Raw genomic sequence first — 18,846 nt, forward strand, 5'->3', positions numbered from 1 at the left:
ACTCCTATGCGCATAAAAGTTTTCTGATGTGTGGAGGTGAAGTCCTTGATGGGTTTAAGGCTATAAAAGTTACAAAGCCTCACCCATTTTTAAGGGCTTCCAACAATGACTAGCTAATGGGGTTTTGGTGCAACTTTGCCATCGTTGGCGTTTGTATAGCATTTAAGTTCATGTATTAATGTTCTATTATTCTTTATATGCTTGATGTAAGAGCCTAAATGGGTATTCATTCTCCTTCGATATTATTGACATAACTTCCACTTAATAGTAGCTCAATATTTTAGCGGGTATCTCATTAGAAGCCGGTGAATTCATGGTGAGGTAATATACATGTTGATCGTGCTGCTCTCTGTTTCCTTTTGAACAATGGAGCTTCATAGTAATATGGAAATTAAAGATGATGTCCATGGTGGGATCATGTTACTGCTTGAACCATGATATGCTCTCTGTGAATTATTTGTGTGTTCTGGAACCATATGGAACTTGTCTTCTCTGTATTCTGTGTTCCACTGCAACTTAAAATAAGATTTCTCTAGGCAATATGTAGGCATCCAAACCATGGAAAACCCAAAGGACTATCTAAATCTAGCATATAGTGCCAGCAATTAGCATATTCCCTCTTAACTGTGCCAGATCAAAGTCCTCCTTTACTGGTTCTGAAAGCAGGCATTCGACAGCTTCCCAGATGATTTTCATGCTATACAAACAAGCCATACACAACCCATCAGACTCTTTCATATCCTTGAGTGTCTGAAGTATTCATAACAGTTTCCTTTACAAATGTTCTTCATAGTCAAATCCCTCATAGGGATGAAACAAGAGAAAGTTGGGTACTCATTTTTTAGCAGTATACCTAGAAGTTGTTAGTCACCAAACCTACTTCTAAACACCTCCTTCACTGCTGCTGACAGATCCCCCTACATGTAGACTGATAATATAAGGGCAGTGATAGTGACCACCGCGTCGATGATTAGTATAAATGATTATATACTGATAACCCTTTCTCCTTTTAGATCATCTTTGATTAGAGTCAAAAGAGTTCTGGATTTGTCCCAGATTTCTTTTTCCCCATGCTTATCTGCAATTACAGTACAAGGCAAAGGCCAGAACTTTCATAGAAGGAAAATGACAAACCTTGACTTTTGTGAAGTATTTTTAGGCCCATTACCTCACTATAAATCCACTCTCTATCATTTCAATTCATTCTGAAGACTTTCTGGGTTTACAAGATTACTTAACTGCAGAATTCATTCCTTGAAATTCTTGGCCAATCCCATCTCCAAGTGCTCCATATTCTAAGCAAAAATATAACACCCCAAGCATGCTTCCAATCGAATGGTTCCATGCCTTAACGGCAAAACTAAATAATTGATTAAAAATACATTAATCTCCTTGCCATACAGGTATGCAGTTGTCCTATAACGACACGAATCGAATCATCTAACACTAATACTGAGCTTAAAATTACCATGAAGTGATCAATGGGCATCAAACTCTGTCAACATGTCCATATCATCACCAATAGATTATCAATTCTTTCTCTATTCAAAACATCATTTTCATGAGAAGAGACTCATAAACTATGCTTAAAAATAAGCCTGGCTGTCTCTTTTGTTGGTTTTATCCTTGGGGCTCCTTTGCTGATGGCAATAAGCTTTTGGCTTGAACACAGTCATAAAGCAGTTGCAGCATACCACCATCCAAATGCTGCCTCCATAGATCATATTCTATTAGGCATCATATTCTATTTGGTATTATTATATCATAACCAAGAAAAATTAAATGAAGAAGAACACCAATGATGCAGGAATGTTTCTGTCTTTATGTTGTTGTGTGGATGTTTGCTTCATCAAAAACATCGATCTTCATCGATGAAACCGAGCAATTCTTTTGGTTTTTTATGTGTATCTTATGATGCAGAAAAGAATATTAGAATAGTACTACAGAAGTTGAATAAATATCTCTTGACTGCAGTTTCATAACTTAGCCTATGTTTGATATTCTAAATTCTGTCTCTTTGTTGTTTTTCATTAATCTTAAGCTTATGGAAACTGAAAACATTAAAAAATATAACAAGGGCAGCCCTAGATAGAGTGCTTAGCTTGATTGATCCTCCTGAAAATGGTTTTTGGTTATGGTTTTCATTTAATAATACGACCCGTGACGTCATTAGTAGATTAATGAACTTAGAAACTTAGTAGTATTATCATTAATTATTGTCATTACTAAATAAAAAATGTGAATGTATTAGCTAATGACACCGAGTTGTTTGGTTGTGATGGATCATTTGAATCAAAATGAGACAAAAAAAGGGGTTCGGCACCAATCGATAAGCTTGATTAATTTGCATATAGAATTGATTACCTACTAACACATATATAAGTTGGAGTTAATATTGATTTTGGGAGGTATGGTTAGTTGAATTTATGTATAGTGGGACTTGGTTGTTGAAGGTTTGCTTTTGAACTTTGTAAGAAGTAAAATTAAAGGAAAGTGCAGAGATGGCTGAATAAAGTTTAGTGCATTAATTCCATTAATTACCATGATATATATGAGAATATCAAGTTGATTATATTCCAAAACCAAGCTTTTTGTGGCAATTTTTCTTGGGTTAGAAAGATTAATTAAGTTAAATTGGGTGGGATAGTTGTCCAATTTGTCCTATTATTGAGATGAGTTGGACCCACTATGAAAAAATTAAGTTCATTAATTACCAACTATTAAATTATGGTCTTTATTTTATCATTATTACATTTATTGAGATGTGTTGTCTTTGGACTCTTCAAACAATACACACCTAGGTATATGTGTAAAAACAAAAAAAATAAAATAAAATAATAATAATAATAATAATAAAGTTTTAAAATGTACAAAAATTTATTATAATTAACATATTTTTAGAAAATTAATTTTATTATTTTTTTCACTCCTTGATTTTGAAAAGAACTATAATTATAGGCTTAGTGCATCATAAACGATAGTTAAGGTATTTGTTTGGATATACTTTTATTTTTACTAAAGATAAAAGTAAAAAAACTTACAATATTCAAAATATTATTTATATTTGTAATTTTAATTTTAGAAAAAAGAGTTGAAAAATAAAAATGAACACAACATACCCAAAATTTTCAAATACATAGAAAAAAATGAATAGCAATTATTATATTCAGTAGCCAACAAAGCTAGGGGCATATGCCAAGCAGTTGTCTCTAATGACCATTGTAGGTGTATTCATACATATATAATATAAAGCCAAAGAAGACCAAGTTCCAATGCTGTTCTCCTGGCAACAATAGTTTCTCTTCTCCCCCAGAAATGAAGGAGAATTCCCTGGTTTTTGTCTTCCTCCAGTGAGAGCAGATTCCTGATTTTGTGTTCACCAAAAAACAAACCCCTCCTTTTGGTGGTCACCCACGACAAGGAGGACAGAAACCTAATAGAGTTTGAAAAGGAAAAAAAGACAAACACTCCCAAATGTCAAATATCACAGGAGATGATGGGAGCTTCTCTTCAGGAAACACTGGAGAAGAAGTTCAGCAAAAGCAGCAGCAGCAACAGCCTCAAAATCACCTCCATGGCTCAGGCTTGGGGCCTAATTCAAGTACTGTAACTAACAGCAATGGCTCAAGCTCATCCCAGCAGCAGCAACAACAACCCATTAAGAAGAAAAGAAATCTACCAGGAACTCCAGGCAAATCCAAGCGCCCCATGAACTCAATTATGTTTTTCTTTTTTCTAGTACCAAAAATCTCTGGTTTTAATGAATTACTTTTCTGTCAATTTTGATTATTTTCAAAACAGTATGCAGGTTTGTGATTACGATTATTAAGTCTGCATGTCATGTCTGGTTGGTAAACATTGATTTGATTCAGAACAACCGCTAAATTAGGAAGATGGATTTTTTTCAACTTATTTCCTCTCTTTTCCTTTAGAAAAAGAGAAGTAAAGTTGATGGGGTTTTTGAAAAGAATGTTTTCTTTTTGGAGAGTTCAATTATTGGATTGAGATTGCAATAATTGCTGGTGACTGTTGGCTGGATCTCACTTTTCTTCTCTCTCTTTTTGTTTCAAACTGTTTCAGATATGGAGAGTGATCCTGATTAGTTAACATACTCACAATTCATAGAATATTACTGAATTCCACTCTTCATTCTTTTTTGAATCCTCTTCTGGTCATATTTCATGATCTATATAATCTCAGGAAGATGCTTCTAATTATTCAATTTTATGTGAATCAGACCCCAATGCTGAAGTTATTGCTTTATCACCCACAACACTGATGGCAACAAACAGATTTGTATGTGAGATATGCAACAAGGGGTTCCAAAGGGACCAAAACCTTCAGTTGCATCGGAGAGGTCATAATCTGCCATGGAAGCTGAGGCAAAGAACAAGCAACGAGATCAGGAAAAGAGTCTACATATGCCCCGAGCCATCGTGTGTCCACCACAACCCGGCTCGAGCGCTAGGAGATCTTACAGGAATCAAGAAGCATTACAGCAGGAAGCATGGAGAGAAAAAATGGAAATGTGACAAGTGCTCCAAGAAGTATGCCGTTCAATCCGACTGGAAGGCTCATTCAAAGACCTGTGGTACTAGGGAATACAAATGTGACTGTGGTACCATCTTCTCCAGGTTCGATACCAATCTCCTTCTACTTTTAAAAAAATATGTATATACATATAAATTGGATCTGCATGAATGATATCGAATCACGAATTAGTAAATTATGTTTGAATATGGTGTGTCAAATGGTAGTTTAAGTACATATAAACGCATCATTTTAATCAATCCCTAAGTTTCTAGGGCCTGTCACCCATGTTTGTTTATTGGGAAAATCGACATAGGTTTGTTTTTGTGTTGTTTATGAGCTGTTTTTTCGGGTTTTGGCTAGGGTTTTTCATTAGGAAATTGTTTTATTTTCAGATTGTTCCTTGAATCACTCCTCCAACATACTCAGTGATGTAAAGTTTTGTGAAAAAACAAGAGAATCTACATTCTATTTCTGGTCAGATAAGCAAATCTTCAGAACTGCTGAAAAGTGGCATTACAATATGCATTATTGCAGAATTGAAATGGCCCACAAACTGATAGACTCTTTTGCATATACCTTTTGATATATTTTGCTCTTTCTTCAAATCTCTCTCCCTTGCCCTCATCCTAACCTAATGAATTAAACTTTACTGCTTCATTTTTGTGCAGAAGAGACAGCTTTATCACCCACAGGGCTTTCTGTGATGCATTGGCTGAAGAAAACAACAAAGTAAACCAGGGACTAATGGCTAACATGGGATCGAACTTACAAAGCCAAATGCCTGAGCTCATGTCCTCCATGCCCTTGAACAGCAACTCCAGCCCATCAGTTGGGATATCCGAATTCAACAGCTATGACCCCAAAAACCCACTCAAATCCCTCCCTCAAGACCTGGTGCCCATGCCCTTCAAGTCCCCAAACATGTCAGGAGGCATGTTCTCAAGCAGTTCAGGCACCCTCTTTGGTGGCCCAAGAAGCATATCTTCCTCCTCTTCTGGCCTTCAGCTAAGCTCTAACAGCTCATCCGGCTTCAACTACCTCCAAGACGGTAAAAATGGCAATCAACTATCAGGTTCAGCCAACATGTCCGCCACCGCCTTGCTGCAGAAAGCAGCCCAGATGGGTGCAACTGCAAGCAACAGTATCAACTCCCCCATGATGCAGAAGAGCTTTGTTAGTAGCATGGCAGGACCAGATCAGCTTTCTCCGATTCGACCATCCCCTTATGTCACAATTCAGCAGCAAACCAACTCATATGATCATCACTTCCAATCTCAGCCTGATCAGTCACCTCTAGTTGGGATTAATGGTGGAGGCCTCCCGAGCCAGTTCTTGCAAAAGGGCCCCCAAGAAATCACACCATTGTTTGAAACTGTTTCCGGATCGGCATCAATGAACAATGATATCGGCATGTTTGGTAATGTGTTCATAGGTGGTGATCAAAACTCTCCATTCTTGAAGAACATGGAAAATGAGGATAGTAGTAGTACTTCTAGCCTTGCACAGGGCAGAACAGTGATGGCCCGGAGTGCCACAGGCCCATCCAGGTTCGGAGGGAATGGTGGAGGCAACGATGTGACAACGCTCGATTTATTGGGGGTTGGAGGATCTAGGCCAGTGAATTTACAAGAGCAGCAGCAGAGGCTGGAGTTGGAGGCAATGAGTCAGCACAGAATGCAAGCGATGACTACTTTCCAGCGACAGCTCTCACATGGGGAACCAGCTATTGAACAAGGCCCATATGGGATTTATGAGTAGCATGGAGCATTGAGTCCATGAAAGAACCCAAAAAATTTCTTGGTAAGGAGCTGGGCCATGATATTGATGGGCCAAGGGTTTGTTCAGGCCCAGGTCCAATGACATCAGCCCTATATTTCCAACCTAAGTGGTTCTTATTCATCATGATCTAATGAGGTAGCTTAGCTCCCAATGTATAACCTTGAATAAACATGTTAGTGACTGCATTTTGTTGAAAAATTTACCTTCGGTGATTGTGATTTCATGCATTTTTAGGGAATGTTTTTTAGTAGAAGTAGGAATGAAATAAGATGGAAACGAAGTTGAATCGTAATATTGTATCGAAAAGATGAATCAAAATTCTAGTGAGATTAAGATTTAATTTACATACTTATGAATTTTTTATTCGTATCTTCATTCTAAAATACAATCCGAATATATTAATAAACACACCGGTCTATCTTTAATCTCTTCATCAACATCCTCTTGAAGCCTTTTCTTCATTAATTTTCTTTGCATTTTCACTCTCATTCTTGCCATAAGTCAACCCATCTTGTAGTTCTTAAGAAACTCATGTCTCTTGTACCATGCACTAATATTGGTAACACCACCACCTCCTCTCTTACGAACACCTTCAATCTTTCAATCAACAATCTTTCTTTAAAGGCTTTTAATCATAACTCATGTTGATCTATCCATCTTATGATACAATGGAACACATAAAGATGACTGAAAAAGAAACATTTTAACAAGAATCACATGAAAACAATTTTATTTTTACGTTTTGAAAAAAATATTAATTCTTTTCCCTTCTCATATATGGCAGTGAATTCTTGATAATTTTCTTGCAAAGATTATTAAATCCCTTTGTAAAGAGATAAATATAAGATGTTGTGGTTGGTGTTCCTTAAGTTGAAGTGCGAAAGGTGTAGAGGATACAATGCCCAGAAAAATCTGATTTTTCCCATCTTGGTGGAATGACTAGGTTAGGCTTTTTCATCATTTATTACATCAAAATACAATTTATAACCCCATTCATTATTTTAGAGTAGAGTATATTTGATCAAAATTTGTTTTAGTACAAATTATCGTAGTATAGTGGTTTTTAGGTCTTATCCACTCGGATTGATTATTCTTGGCAATTAAGGCTTGAATATAGAGAAAATAAATTATTGTGACCAAGTAAAATTAGGTTGGCAATTCGCGATGAAAAATAAAAGTAACAATAATTTCAAACGGAGAAGAACAATAAAATGTAAAACAAAGAGAAAATTAATAAAGAAAATAAACTCTCAGAGTTAGGATTTTTTAGAAAATAATTTATATAGTGATAAGATCTATTTTTCATCAAATTAGATTAAAAACTTAAATTCTCATCTAAACTAATTTTTTATTTAACTTTAAGTCTAGACCCAATTTTTCTTCAAATTAAGTCATTTAATCCAAGAGATCAATTTAAAGCATATATGCAATTCATTTTAAATTATCTTCCAATTATTCATACAATGCAACTATTCAATTTCATTAAATCTAATTTTAAAATTTTAATAAATCTACCTAGAAATGCAATAGTCATTCAAGATAATTTTTATAAAAAAAAATTCTCAAAATTCAATTAATCAATCAATTTGATCAGATTATCTTGACAATTAAAATTCATTTCTCTAATTCAATATAGATATTGTTTCTACATCCTCATTCCTCCAAGAAAAAAAACATTGAGTCTTGCTAAATTTGAAATTTATTTGACTAATTAAAAAATTTATAAAAATATGATATATGTAAAAAAATAAACAAATCAAGTCATTTAAAATAAATTTTGAGTTATGATTTTTCAATATTATTCAATTTAATTTTGTTTTACTAGTTAAATGGGTTTTTGAATTTCAAATTATTTTTTAAATTTAATAAAATTCATGTATTAAATATAATTTAATTTGAAATTTATTTACTTGATAAAAATTTTTAAAGAAATTTAGAGAGAGAGAAAAAAAAAGCACATATAATTTGAATGAAAATCATATTCCAAGATTTTTTTTTATATTTTTTTGTATTTATATTAGAGCATCGAGAAAAAAAAAAGATATCATATTCAATTTTATTTTATTTTTAAAAAAATAGTGGAAATAATTTATACTATATTCTTTAAAAATAATTCTTAATTTCAATTTATTTTTAAAAATTAGAAATAAAAGACAATGCTCAACGTTTAAGACCACAAGACACGTAGGCTTTGCTATTCTATATACTATATCAACGAAAACGGCGTGACGGCGTCGCGTCGTTTTTTACTGCTGTGAGCCTTCATTAAGGGCCAGTTTCGTAATTCAGCACACCCATTGGGAATGCGCAGACAAGAAACCCTAACCCTAATTCTCAGTGGTTTCCACTATACTATATATACATGGCTCAAACGCAACTCTCTGTATATAGCTCTAAAGAAGATTTACTTCTGTGCCTCTCTGTAAATAGCTCTATGCCTCTCTAGCTCTCAGTCTCTATGGTATGTACGTTGATATATCTTTGTGTTTGATTGTTGAGGATTGATAATGGGGGCTGTGATGTTGAAAATCTACCTATTTTCTGAGGGAATCTATCCCTTATGATTATAAAACACCAATGGATCCTTCTGAGCCTCTGTTCTTTCTCTTTTCTTCTTCTTTTTTTTTTTGTTTTTTCCTTATTGTTTTCTGGTTATATTTTTCTTCCGAAGATTTTCTTTTTAGGTTTTATTTCAATAGATGTTTTCCAGAGCATTGAAATGATGATATCGAATGCGGAAACCATGATGTCGACTTAATAAATCAGACTACAATTATCTGATCGATGCTATCATTTTCATTTTTGTTTTTTTTTGGTTTTTCATCGCTGATCCTTTTCTTTAAAGTATTTCTCCTCTTGAAAAATTGTGTTCGATGCAGAAATCTTCGTCGGAAAGGAAGGAAAATGTGAAAAACCAGGAGGTTCTCTCTATTTATCTTCTGTTTTTTCAGAATTTCTCTCTGAAAATTGTTCTTTTGTATCGATTTTAAGGTTTTTTTGTTTTAATTGGATTCTTGATTTATATTTCTTCTTCTGATGTATCTTCGTCGGGAAGGAAGGAAAATGTGAAAAACCAGGAATTCTCTCTATTTATCTTCTGTTTTTTCAGAATTTCTCTCTGAAAATTGTTCTTTTGTATCGATTTTAAGGTTTTTTTTGTTTTAATTGGATTCTTGAACTTCTTTAGTTCTTGATTTATATTTCTTCTTCTGATGTATCTTCGTCGGAAAGGAAGGAAAATGTGAAAAACCAGGAGTTCTCTCTATTTAATTTATCTTCTGGTTTTTCAGAATTTCTCTCTGAAAATTGTTCTTTTGTATCGATTTTAAGGTTTTTTTTTTTGTTTTAATTGGATTCTTGAACTTCTTTAGTTCTTGATTTATATTTCTTCTTCCGATGTTCTTGATTTATTATTTCAGTGGTCATTTCTTGCCCACATGGGAAAGGGTAGAATATCCCCATGGTTGATCTTATGCCAGTGGAACTCAAAAGTCAGATCTATCTTACCTTCAATTCATCTGACAAAATGTTAGACAGATTGGCACGATCGAATTGGTTGAGGAAAAGGAAACTCAAACAACCAAGCACTCGTCCCTAAAAAGAGAACAACCATTAGGTTGTTGGGGGCAAACACACGTCTATAGAGCTGAACACCCTGTAGCTTTACCACTCTACCTAGTAATGAACAATGGGGTGAGGGGATAAGTGAACGGAACCAATCGAACACTTGAATCGCTTAACTAAATGATCCATTCATACTTGATTCATTATGTTCAAGGATGTATGGGAGCAATAAGAAGTGTAAATCACACATGGGAAGCCAAGAAACAGCCTGCAGTGCAATAATGACTCGCAACTCTTGAAGAGGCCATAAACTACGTGAATCACTGTGGCACGCCCAATCTTTACTCGATGGATAGTGTTTATCCTCTTTCAATCAACAATATGATAAAAAGGTGGGGGGAGAAAGAAAAGAAAGAGAGAGAAAAAGTCTTTATTTAAGAAGCTTTTCTCCTTAAATGGGATTAAAGAAGATCCAGTAGAACAAGTCTAGGCTTTTGAAAATATGAAGGAAGGTATAAAAGGTAAAATTTGAACAATCGAATTGGCATACTCACTCTAACTCTCCTACTTAGAGCATAAGGAGATTCTTGGATGGGGAAGAACGACAATCAACATCTATTAAACAATACCAAGAACAAAGAAAAATCAAGAGAAACCAGTGATGATTGCCATGAATGCTACCCTTGAGGAGTCATAAGTTGGAAGAGAAGCGGATCTAAGGAGCCTCTAGCAATTTAAGAGCCAATAAAAAGGAGTAAATGGCCCTTGCAACAAAGGGACATGAATAGGATCTACACTCTACTTTCTTGAAAGCTCCATAAGGTATGAATTATTTTCCAAGAAGATCTTAATGTAAGGTGTTAATTATTTTGGTGTTCACAAAGTCACAATTCCTTTCAAAGAAATTAGATAAGGTCTTTACTAAAAAAAAAGGAAGAAAAATGAAGCGGTCATATTTGACCTCAACTTTAATTCCTAGGTATTATCCTATTGCATGCAATGCCTTGATGTCTAAATTGAGACATTTTCAATATCCAAGTCTTTAATTTGTGTTCTTTTATTGATTTCCCTAGCAACTTATTCCATTATAAGAAGTCAATATTGTAATATAACTTATATGGTCTACTTTTGTCTCCCATTCGTTTTCACATGGTTGTTAAGTGGATCGACAATTGTTCTTTTTTAGGTTATTCCTTAATTCCCTTATGACAACATCAGATAGAATGGAATGTGTCGATGGCCATCTTCTTGTCCTTATGCATCATCTTCTCCCTATTGTAGGGAACCCCCAGACGTCCACGTGGTAACCCCGCACAGCATTCCCCCATGTGACACGTGGCACGCCAGCTCTCTATCTGGGTCCCCCCAGGCACTCTCAAATCCTCTACCCGGATGATGCTCTCCCTTATTCGGATACGTTGTTTGGACCATTGGCCGTAAAATGCAGATCATGCTGAGTCAACTCAGACAGCCTGTCACAACCCACATTTCGCCGCCTGCAAAGCGAAAGGACAGGAATGATGGCAAGTCATCTCCCACGATTTTTAACAGCCGCCTGCAAAATGATGATGATTCTGTCATCACCTCAGGGTCATCATAACAAGCCAAAAAGTCGTCCCACCATTAAAGAGGGGCAAAACTTCTGACACTACAAAAGGATCCTCACGAAAAGAGGAAGGTAAGCTATCTGACTCAGAAAAAATGGTAGCAGATTGATCCCCTGAGCAATGGCTAACAAAACCATCGGACGGTGTGTCCGGACATCCTATCCGGACATCTTTTGTAGGGTTGGCTGAGGCAGAAACCATCCTCAGTTGAAAGCAAGCGTCCATTTGGCAGCCGCGAGGATCCCTAGGACGCAAGGCATCAACATTGGCGTCGTCTGTGGGAACCCTTGCTTCATCAACGGCGAAGATGTCCACATCTTCTAGGAGCCGCTCGTCAGCTAGAGGAGACGAAAGCTATTTTCAAATGGCGTGAAGCCATGGAAAGGCGACAGTTGGAGAGCAAGCGACAAATGCAGGCTCTCCTCTAAGAAACAACCAAACTGAGAGAAAAAAAACGCTATGTTATGTATCCAGGCTTCGTCATCGGGGTCTTCTCGTGACCAACACTCAAGAGACCAGGGGGCAAACTCGAGGCTTGATCCAAAATCGATATATCCTGAGACTGCGGGGGTCATCCCTGATGTGCGCAATAATCGATCTTAGGAACGACCCACGCCCATGTACTGAGCTCCTCAAGATGAAAGCTCAGACTCTACCTGTCTCTCATCAAAGAGACAACGTGATAAAAGACCCCAGTTGTCGGACGCGATGCGCACAAGGCTAGGCCCACAGGAGCCTGGAAGGACAAGGCCGCCAGTGGCCACAACCTGGGAAACGTACTCTGACCCCCCGGTCGTACCCATTATTCAGAACAACCTCCCGCATCAAGCGGTACAACAAGCCAGAAGGAACTCTTCAAATGAACCACCTCTGACTTCATTAGCGAAAGACTGGATGACATGCTCTCCACGCCTTTTTGCTCACATATTATTCATTACGACCCCCCAAGGGGATTCCTCATGCCAAAATTTTCCGCGTATGATGGGTCTAGCGACCCCTTCAACCATATCATGCATTATCGACAGCTCATGACTCTCGACATAGGAAATGACGTGTTGCTATGCAAGGTGTTCCCCGCTAGCCTACAAGGTCAAGCTCTCTCATGGTTTCACTGACTACCCCCAAACTCTATTGATAACTTCAGGGACCTATCGGAAGCTTTTGTGGGGCAATACCTATGCTCCACTCGGCATAAACAGAACATCAACACCTTGTAAAACATAAAAATGCAAGAGAATAAGTCTTTAAGAGCATTCGTGAAACGGTTTGGTCAGGTTGTGTTACAAGTGGAGGCTTATAGCATGGATGTTGTCCTCCAAATCTTCAAAAGAAGCTTATGCCCAGGCATTCCATTCTTTGAATCACTCGCTAAGAAGCCTCCCATGACAATGGATGACTTGTTCCAACGCGCGAGCAAATACTCAATGCTGGAAGATGATGTGCGTGCGACCACCCAACAAATTTTGGTTGCCGAACAGACTTCTAGAAGCGACGCGGAAAGGAGTTCCAAACTTCCGGATCGGCTAAGGCCGTCTGGTCAAAGGTAGGAGGAGCAAAGTCGTCCAAAACTGCCACCACTCACGCCCCTTTCCATATCGTATGAAAAGTTCCTCCTTATGATCTAAGACCTATCCGACTTCAGGTGGCCCGGACCCATCAGAACGAACCCATCCAAGAGAGACCATAACAAGAAGTGTGCTTACCATAAAGAGCATGGTCACACTACGGAGCAATGTAGGAGCCTCCATTATTTGGTAGAAAGACTCATAAAAGCAGGTCATTTGAAGCAATACCTCCTCTCAGAAGCCAGAGTTGGATATACTCCCCGAAACCGCAACTCTGGGACCTCCAAGACCCCAGTCGCCCCCAAAGCCGTCATTAATTACATCTACGGAGGACAACTGGACGAGGAGTACAACTCCAAACAAAAGAGGCAGAGGTTGTTGCGAGCAGCATCGGTGCGTAAGCGCGTCAATTCCATCCGGCTCGGGATAACTGGTGGGGGCCCCCGACCCATAGATGGGACAATCGTTTTCCCCCCAATAGATTCCACACGAATACTACAACCACACCGTGACGCCCTCATCCTATCCCTGGGGATGGGAGACTTTGATGTGAGACGTATCCTAGTCGACCCAGACAGTTCGACCGATCTTTTACAGGCGTCAGTAGTTAGTCAGATGGGACACGATCTATCCGGCCTTGAAAATCCTCGGCAGATCTTGTCCGGATTCAATGGAGCGGCAACTACCTTCCTATGAGACATTGTGTTGCCGGTCCAAGCAGGTCCAATCACTCTCAATGTGTAGTTTTCGATGGTACAAGATTTGTCCCCCTTCAATGCTATCTTGGGCCGCACGTGGATGCACTATATGAAAGTCATCCCTTCTACGTACCATCAAATGGTAAGCTTTCTCACTGAAGATGGGCAAATCAATCTATACGATAGCCAGTTGGCCGCTCGCCAATGCTATCAGATAGCGCGAGAGGTTGGGTCAAGCAAAGAGGGTGAGCCCTTCCCCGAACCCTTCAATGCATCTGACTAATAGCAATTACTGAATCTGGCGGACAAAGATCCCCCGGCAGCAGACCCCTTGCGGACAATCCAGATCTCAGAAGAAAGCACTCACCTCACACACATCAGCTCCCTCTTGACACCCGAGGAGGCACGGGACATCCAAGACACTCTCCGACAAAGTCACGACATCTTTGCATGGGCGCATTCTGACATGAAGGGAATCCACCCCTCAATCGCCTCCCATAGGCTTGACGTCTTGCCGTCCGCAAGACCTGTCCGGCAGAAAGTTAGGTGTTTTCACCCAGACAAACAAAAAATTATCCGGGACGAGATTGACAAATTATTGGAAGCCAGATTTATTAGAAAAGTGGAGTATCCGGACTGGTTGGCAAATGTAGTAGTGGTCCCTAAAAATGAAGGAAAATGGCGGGTGTGCGTCAATTACACCAACCTCAACAATGCATGCCCAAAAGACAGTTTCCCTCTGCCGCGGATAGACCAGATCGTAGACTCCACCGCCGGACAAGGAATGTTCTCCTTCTTGGACACCTTCTCCGGATACCACCAAATCCCCATGACCCCGGCCAACGAGGAAAATACAGCCTTTATAACACCGCATGAGCTTTATTGTTATAAAGTCATGTCATTCGGACTAAAAAATGTTGGTGTCACCTATCAGAGACTGATGACGAAAATCTTCAAACCTCTGGTTGGCCGCACAGTGGAGGTGTACATTGATGATATAGTGGTTAAAAGTAAAACCCGAGGTGAACATGCGTTTCATTTGCAGGAAGTCTTTCACCTACTAAGGAAGTACGACATAAAACTGAATCCATCCAAATGCGTTTTTGGCGTAAGTACTGGGAAATTCCTAGGATTCATGGTCAGCTAAAGAGGGATAGAGGTCGCTCGGATCAAGTTAAGGCAGTCATGGAAACACCACCCCCGGGAGCAAAAAGGAATTACAGCGCCTCATAGGCAAGTTTGTCGCACTAGGACACTTCATAGCCCAATTCACTAATGAATTACGACCCTTCTTCTTGGCAATATGAAAAATCGGTACAACTGGATGGACGGACAGCTGCCAAAGCACTTTCGAGAAAATCAAACACTACCTCACGCAACCACCCATTCTGAGCAGCCCCCTCCTTGGAGAAAAATTGTATATGTATCTGGCTGTGTCAGAGTAGGCAATTAGCACTGTTCTGTTCCGCTGCCCCGTGCACAGGGAGCAGAAACCTATTTATTATGTTAGCAAGGCATTGGCTGACGTAGAAACAAGGTACTCAAAGATGGAGCAAAGGGCTTTAGCCCTTCGAAGTGTCGCCCAAAAACTTCGCCCTTACTTCCAAGCCCACCCGGTGGTCGTACTCACCGACCAACCCCTTCGCAACATCCTGCACAAGTCGGACCTGACCAGAAGAATGCTTCAATGGGCCATAGAGTTGAGCGAGTATGGGATTAAATACCAACCGAGATTGTCCATGAAATGGTAGGTAATGGCTGACTTTGTGGTAGAATACTCTCAAAAACCTGCTCAAGACAAAGAACCATGCAAAGAAAGATTGTGTACCTTGCGGGTTGATGGAGCCTCTCGATCATCAGGATCCGGAGTAGGGCTTCTGTTGCAATCCCCAATGGGGGAACAGCTGAAGCAAGCTATCCAATTGGAATTCCCCGCGTCGAACAATGAAGCAGAGTACAAAGCCATCCTATCCGGATTAGACCTTGCCCTGGCGCTATCTGTCTCTAAGCTCCGAATCTACAGTGATTCCCAACTCGTGGTAAGACACGTGCAGGAAGAATACGAAGCCAAGGACGAACGCATGATGCAATATCTGACCAAAGTAAGGGACACCTTACAGCGGTTCGACCAATGGACAATTGAAAAAATTTTACAAACCGATTACGTACGTGCCGACACCCTGGCAGGGATAGCTGCTTCCCTGCCCATCAAAGAAGCCATATTATTGTCCATACACGTGCAAACTAATCCCTTTATCACAGAAGCATCCACTTGCAATACTATTGAGAAAAGCTAAGGAGACGACCAGGAGTGGACGGAAGTCATAACAAGGTACCTCCGGACAAGCTCTCTACTCGATGAACCTAAGCAGGCGCATAAGATCCGGCTACAAGCTACTCATTTCACCATAATCGGGGAGCACCTTTACAAGCGATCATTCACAGGCCTCTACCTCAAGTGCCTAGACCGCTCGCAAGCCCTATACGTGTTAGCTGAGTTATATGAGGGCGTGTGCGGCAATCACTCCGGAGGACGATCTTTGGCGCACTGGGCCTACTCGCAAGGATATTATTGGCCTACTATGAAGAAAGACGCGGCGACTTATGTCAAGAAGTGTGACAAGTGCCAGAGGCATGCCCCCATACCGCATGCGTCGTCTAAGACATTGAAGCCAATCTCTAGCCCCTGGCCTTTTGTGCAATGGGGGATGGACATAGTAGGACCTCTATCAGCCGCAACCGCCCAGAAGAAATTCTTACTCGTCGCCACAGATTACTTCAGTAAATGGGTAGAAGCAGAAGCATATGCTAGCATCAAAGACAAAGATGTCACCAAATTCGTGTGGAAGAACATCATTTGCCGCTTTGGAATCCCTCAAGCCATTATAGTGGATAACGGCCCTCAGTGTGATAGCATCACTTTTCGAAATTTTTGCTCGAAGCTCAACATCCGGAATTTGTACTCCATACCAAGTTATCCTCAAAGCAATGGACAAGCAGAGGCAACAAACAAAACACTGGTGACCGCCTTGAAGAAAAGGCTCGAGCAAGCCAAAGGGAAGTGGGTAGAGAAACTACCCGGCGTCCTATGGACCTATAGAACCACACCCGGGCGGCCGATCGAAAACACTCCATTCGCACTCGCATACAGTAATGCAGTCATCCCTACAGAAATAGGACTACCTACTATCCGGACTGAGGCAGAACGGCAGGGTGATGCAAATATGGAACTGGGAAGGAATCTGAACTGGGCAGACGAGGTGAGAGAGAACGTGTCCATTCGGATGACCGACTACCAACAGAGGGCGACCGCTCACTATAACCGCAAGGCGCGACCCAGGGTCTTCAAAATCGGAACGCTGGTCCTCAAAAAGGTTTTCTAAAATACCGTTGAAATGGGAGCCGAGAAGTTCCAAGCGAATTGGGAAGACCCTTACATTGTGTCCAAAACAAGTGAAAGTGGAGCCTATCATCTACAAAAACTAGATGGAACCCCGCTGCTCCGTCCATGAAATGTATCTAATCTTAGGCAATATTATCAGTGAAAAGAAAGGAAGAGTGAACAAAAGCAAGAGAAATGTAATATATTCATGAATGATTGAGAAATTGTCTTTACAGAATCAGCCGCCCCATATGCAACAAAACAAAGAAGAAAACTATAAAGACTGCACAAAAGGATTCTTAGCAAGACGGACCCCCGGGTGCCGCATCCTCCTCATCAGAGGGAAGAGAAGGAATATCATGCATGATTCCGTTTTTCTTCATACAGTAGCGGTAGCCGAAAAAATACATCTCGTATGCCTGCCGCTGGTATTCAGTCTCCACCTCCTACTTCTAAGTGGCGAACCCGACCTCCATCTCCTCCTTTTGAGCCACCAAACTCACCTGCAAAAGTCTCTGTCTCCTTCTTCTGAGCTGCAAGGCTAGCCCGGAGTTCATCCATATTCTTCTTCAGTTGGAGATTCTCCTACCCCACTTTGTCGACTTGACCCTCCAAGGCTTCCTTTTCCTTCTTCAGTGTGTCCGCCTCAGCCCAGACAACCCTCTTCTCCTCTTCAACACGGCTCAGTTGCTCCGCCCCATCCGCCATAACTTTCCAAGCAGTAGCCAATTCGGTCTCCACCTTCTCCAAGTGTGAGCGCAACTCCTCAATACCACCCGGATGGTGGGAGATAAATGCACGCATGGCCTCCGCCACTTCCAACCGTTTGAAAAGCTGCTCGCGTGTGCGCATCATATAACGAATGTCGGCTACAACCTGAGCAAAACAAAAGATAATATTATGCGAAGAAGTAACAACTGCTAAGGAAGAAGAGAAAAATAGCAAAGAAGTAATTACCACTTCTATAGTCTCAGGGATCGTCCACTCCAGTAAATGTTGAATGCAGGATACGGCGGACTCAGGAGTACCAAAAGGAAGTCGCGCCTTGACAAAGGCAAGAGGGTCACCACCCATGTTCACGGAGACACGTTTGGTCAGAGGGAAGAAGTCAGACATCCTTGTAGAAGGCGTCTCCACATCCGTGAAGCATGGCACCCCCTTCAACATCTCCATCAGTTCTTCCCAGCTTTGAGGAACAGCGGCAACAGGACTGCTCTTCTCATCTGGAGCCTCATCGATCGACACATCAGAAACCCTCTCCGACCCACGGGTCTCCACTGCAGTTAGGGCATCGCCGAAAGCAGTCGTATCTGATTGAGCAGCAGCCGTTGAGCTAGGCCCTGGAGCGTCAGCCTGAACCATGGCGGCCACGCTAGACGCTGTAGCCTCCGACTGGGCCGCGGTAGCTGCGCTAGGACCCGTTTCGTCTGGGCGGGTCGAAGTCGACAACAGAACCTCTGACGCCTCATCCTCCCCACCTTGCTCCGGGCAAACTTTCTTAGCTGATGGAAGCTCAAGATCGATGAGATCATACAACCGTTTGCGGTGTCTTCGCAAGAGCCCGACCCTGAGGTTGTTCATGTCTCTTACTTCCTCCGGCTCGTGCACGACCCTCAGGCCAACAAAATCCGGCTGAGACTAGGAAGAGCTAGGACCTGAGCGGAAAGGCTCAAGCTGCGGGGAACCGGAGGTGTCCTCAGGCTCCGGAGCAGGGTTAT

At 40.5% G+C, this 18,846-nt stretch overlaps 2 protein-coding genes and 2 non-coding genes across 4 annotated transcripts; all 4 read left to right on the forward strand.

The window, feature by feature from the left end:
* Window positions 1–3,292: 3,292 nt before the first annotated feature.
* On the forward strand, window positions 3,293–6,539 carry LOC117917888 (zinc finger protein GAI-ASSOCIATED FACTOR 1-like). Its single transcript, XM_034834347.1, has 3 exons — window positions 3,293–3,691; window positions 4,238–4,634; window positions 5,202–6,539. Exons 1-3 carry the CDS (start codon window positions 3,475–3,477, stop codon window positions 6,289–6,291), a joined length of 1,704 nt encoding a protein of 567 aa, XP_034690238.1. The 5' UTR covers window positions 3,293–3,474; the 3' UTR covers window positions 6,292–6,539.
* Window positions 6,540–8,819: 2,280 nt separating this feature from the next.
* On the forward strand, window positions 8,820–8,910 carry LOC117919480. Its single transcript, XR_004652077.1, has one exon. It is a non-coding gene; the product is annotated as a small nucleolar RNA R41 (small nucleolar RNA).
* Window positions 8,911–9,024: 114 nt separating this feature from the next.
* Window positions 9,025–9,099, forward strand: LOC117919481. The gene has a single exon (XR_004652078.1). It is a non-coding gene; the product is annotated as a small nucleolar RNA Z155 (small nucleolar RNA).
* A 3,610-nt stretch (window positions 9,100–12,709) lies between these two features.
* On the forward strand, window positions 12,710–13,744 carry LOC117918233. Its single transcript, XM_034834739.1, has 2 exons — window positions 12,710–13,026; window positions 13,126–13,744. The coding sequence occupies exons 1-2, from the start codon at window positions 12,710–12,712 to the stop codon at window positions 13,742–13,744; spliced, it is 936 nt and encodes a 311-aa protein (XP_034690630.1).
* Window positions 13,745–18,846: the final 5,102 nt, after the last annotated feature.

Source organism: Vitis riparia, chromosome 7, assembly GCF_004353265.1.
Source record: "Vitis riparia cultivar Riparia Gloire de Montpellier isolate 1030 chromosome 7, EGFV_Vit.rip_1.0, whole genome shotgun sequence".
In the NCBI taxonomy this organism is placed as follows: Eukaryota; Viridiplantae; Streptophyta; class Magnoliopsida; order Vitales; family Vitaceae; genus Vitis; species Vitis riparia.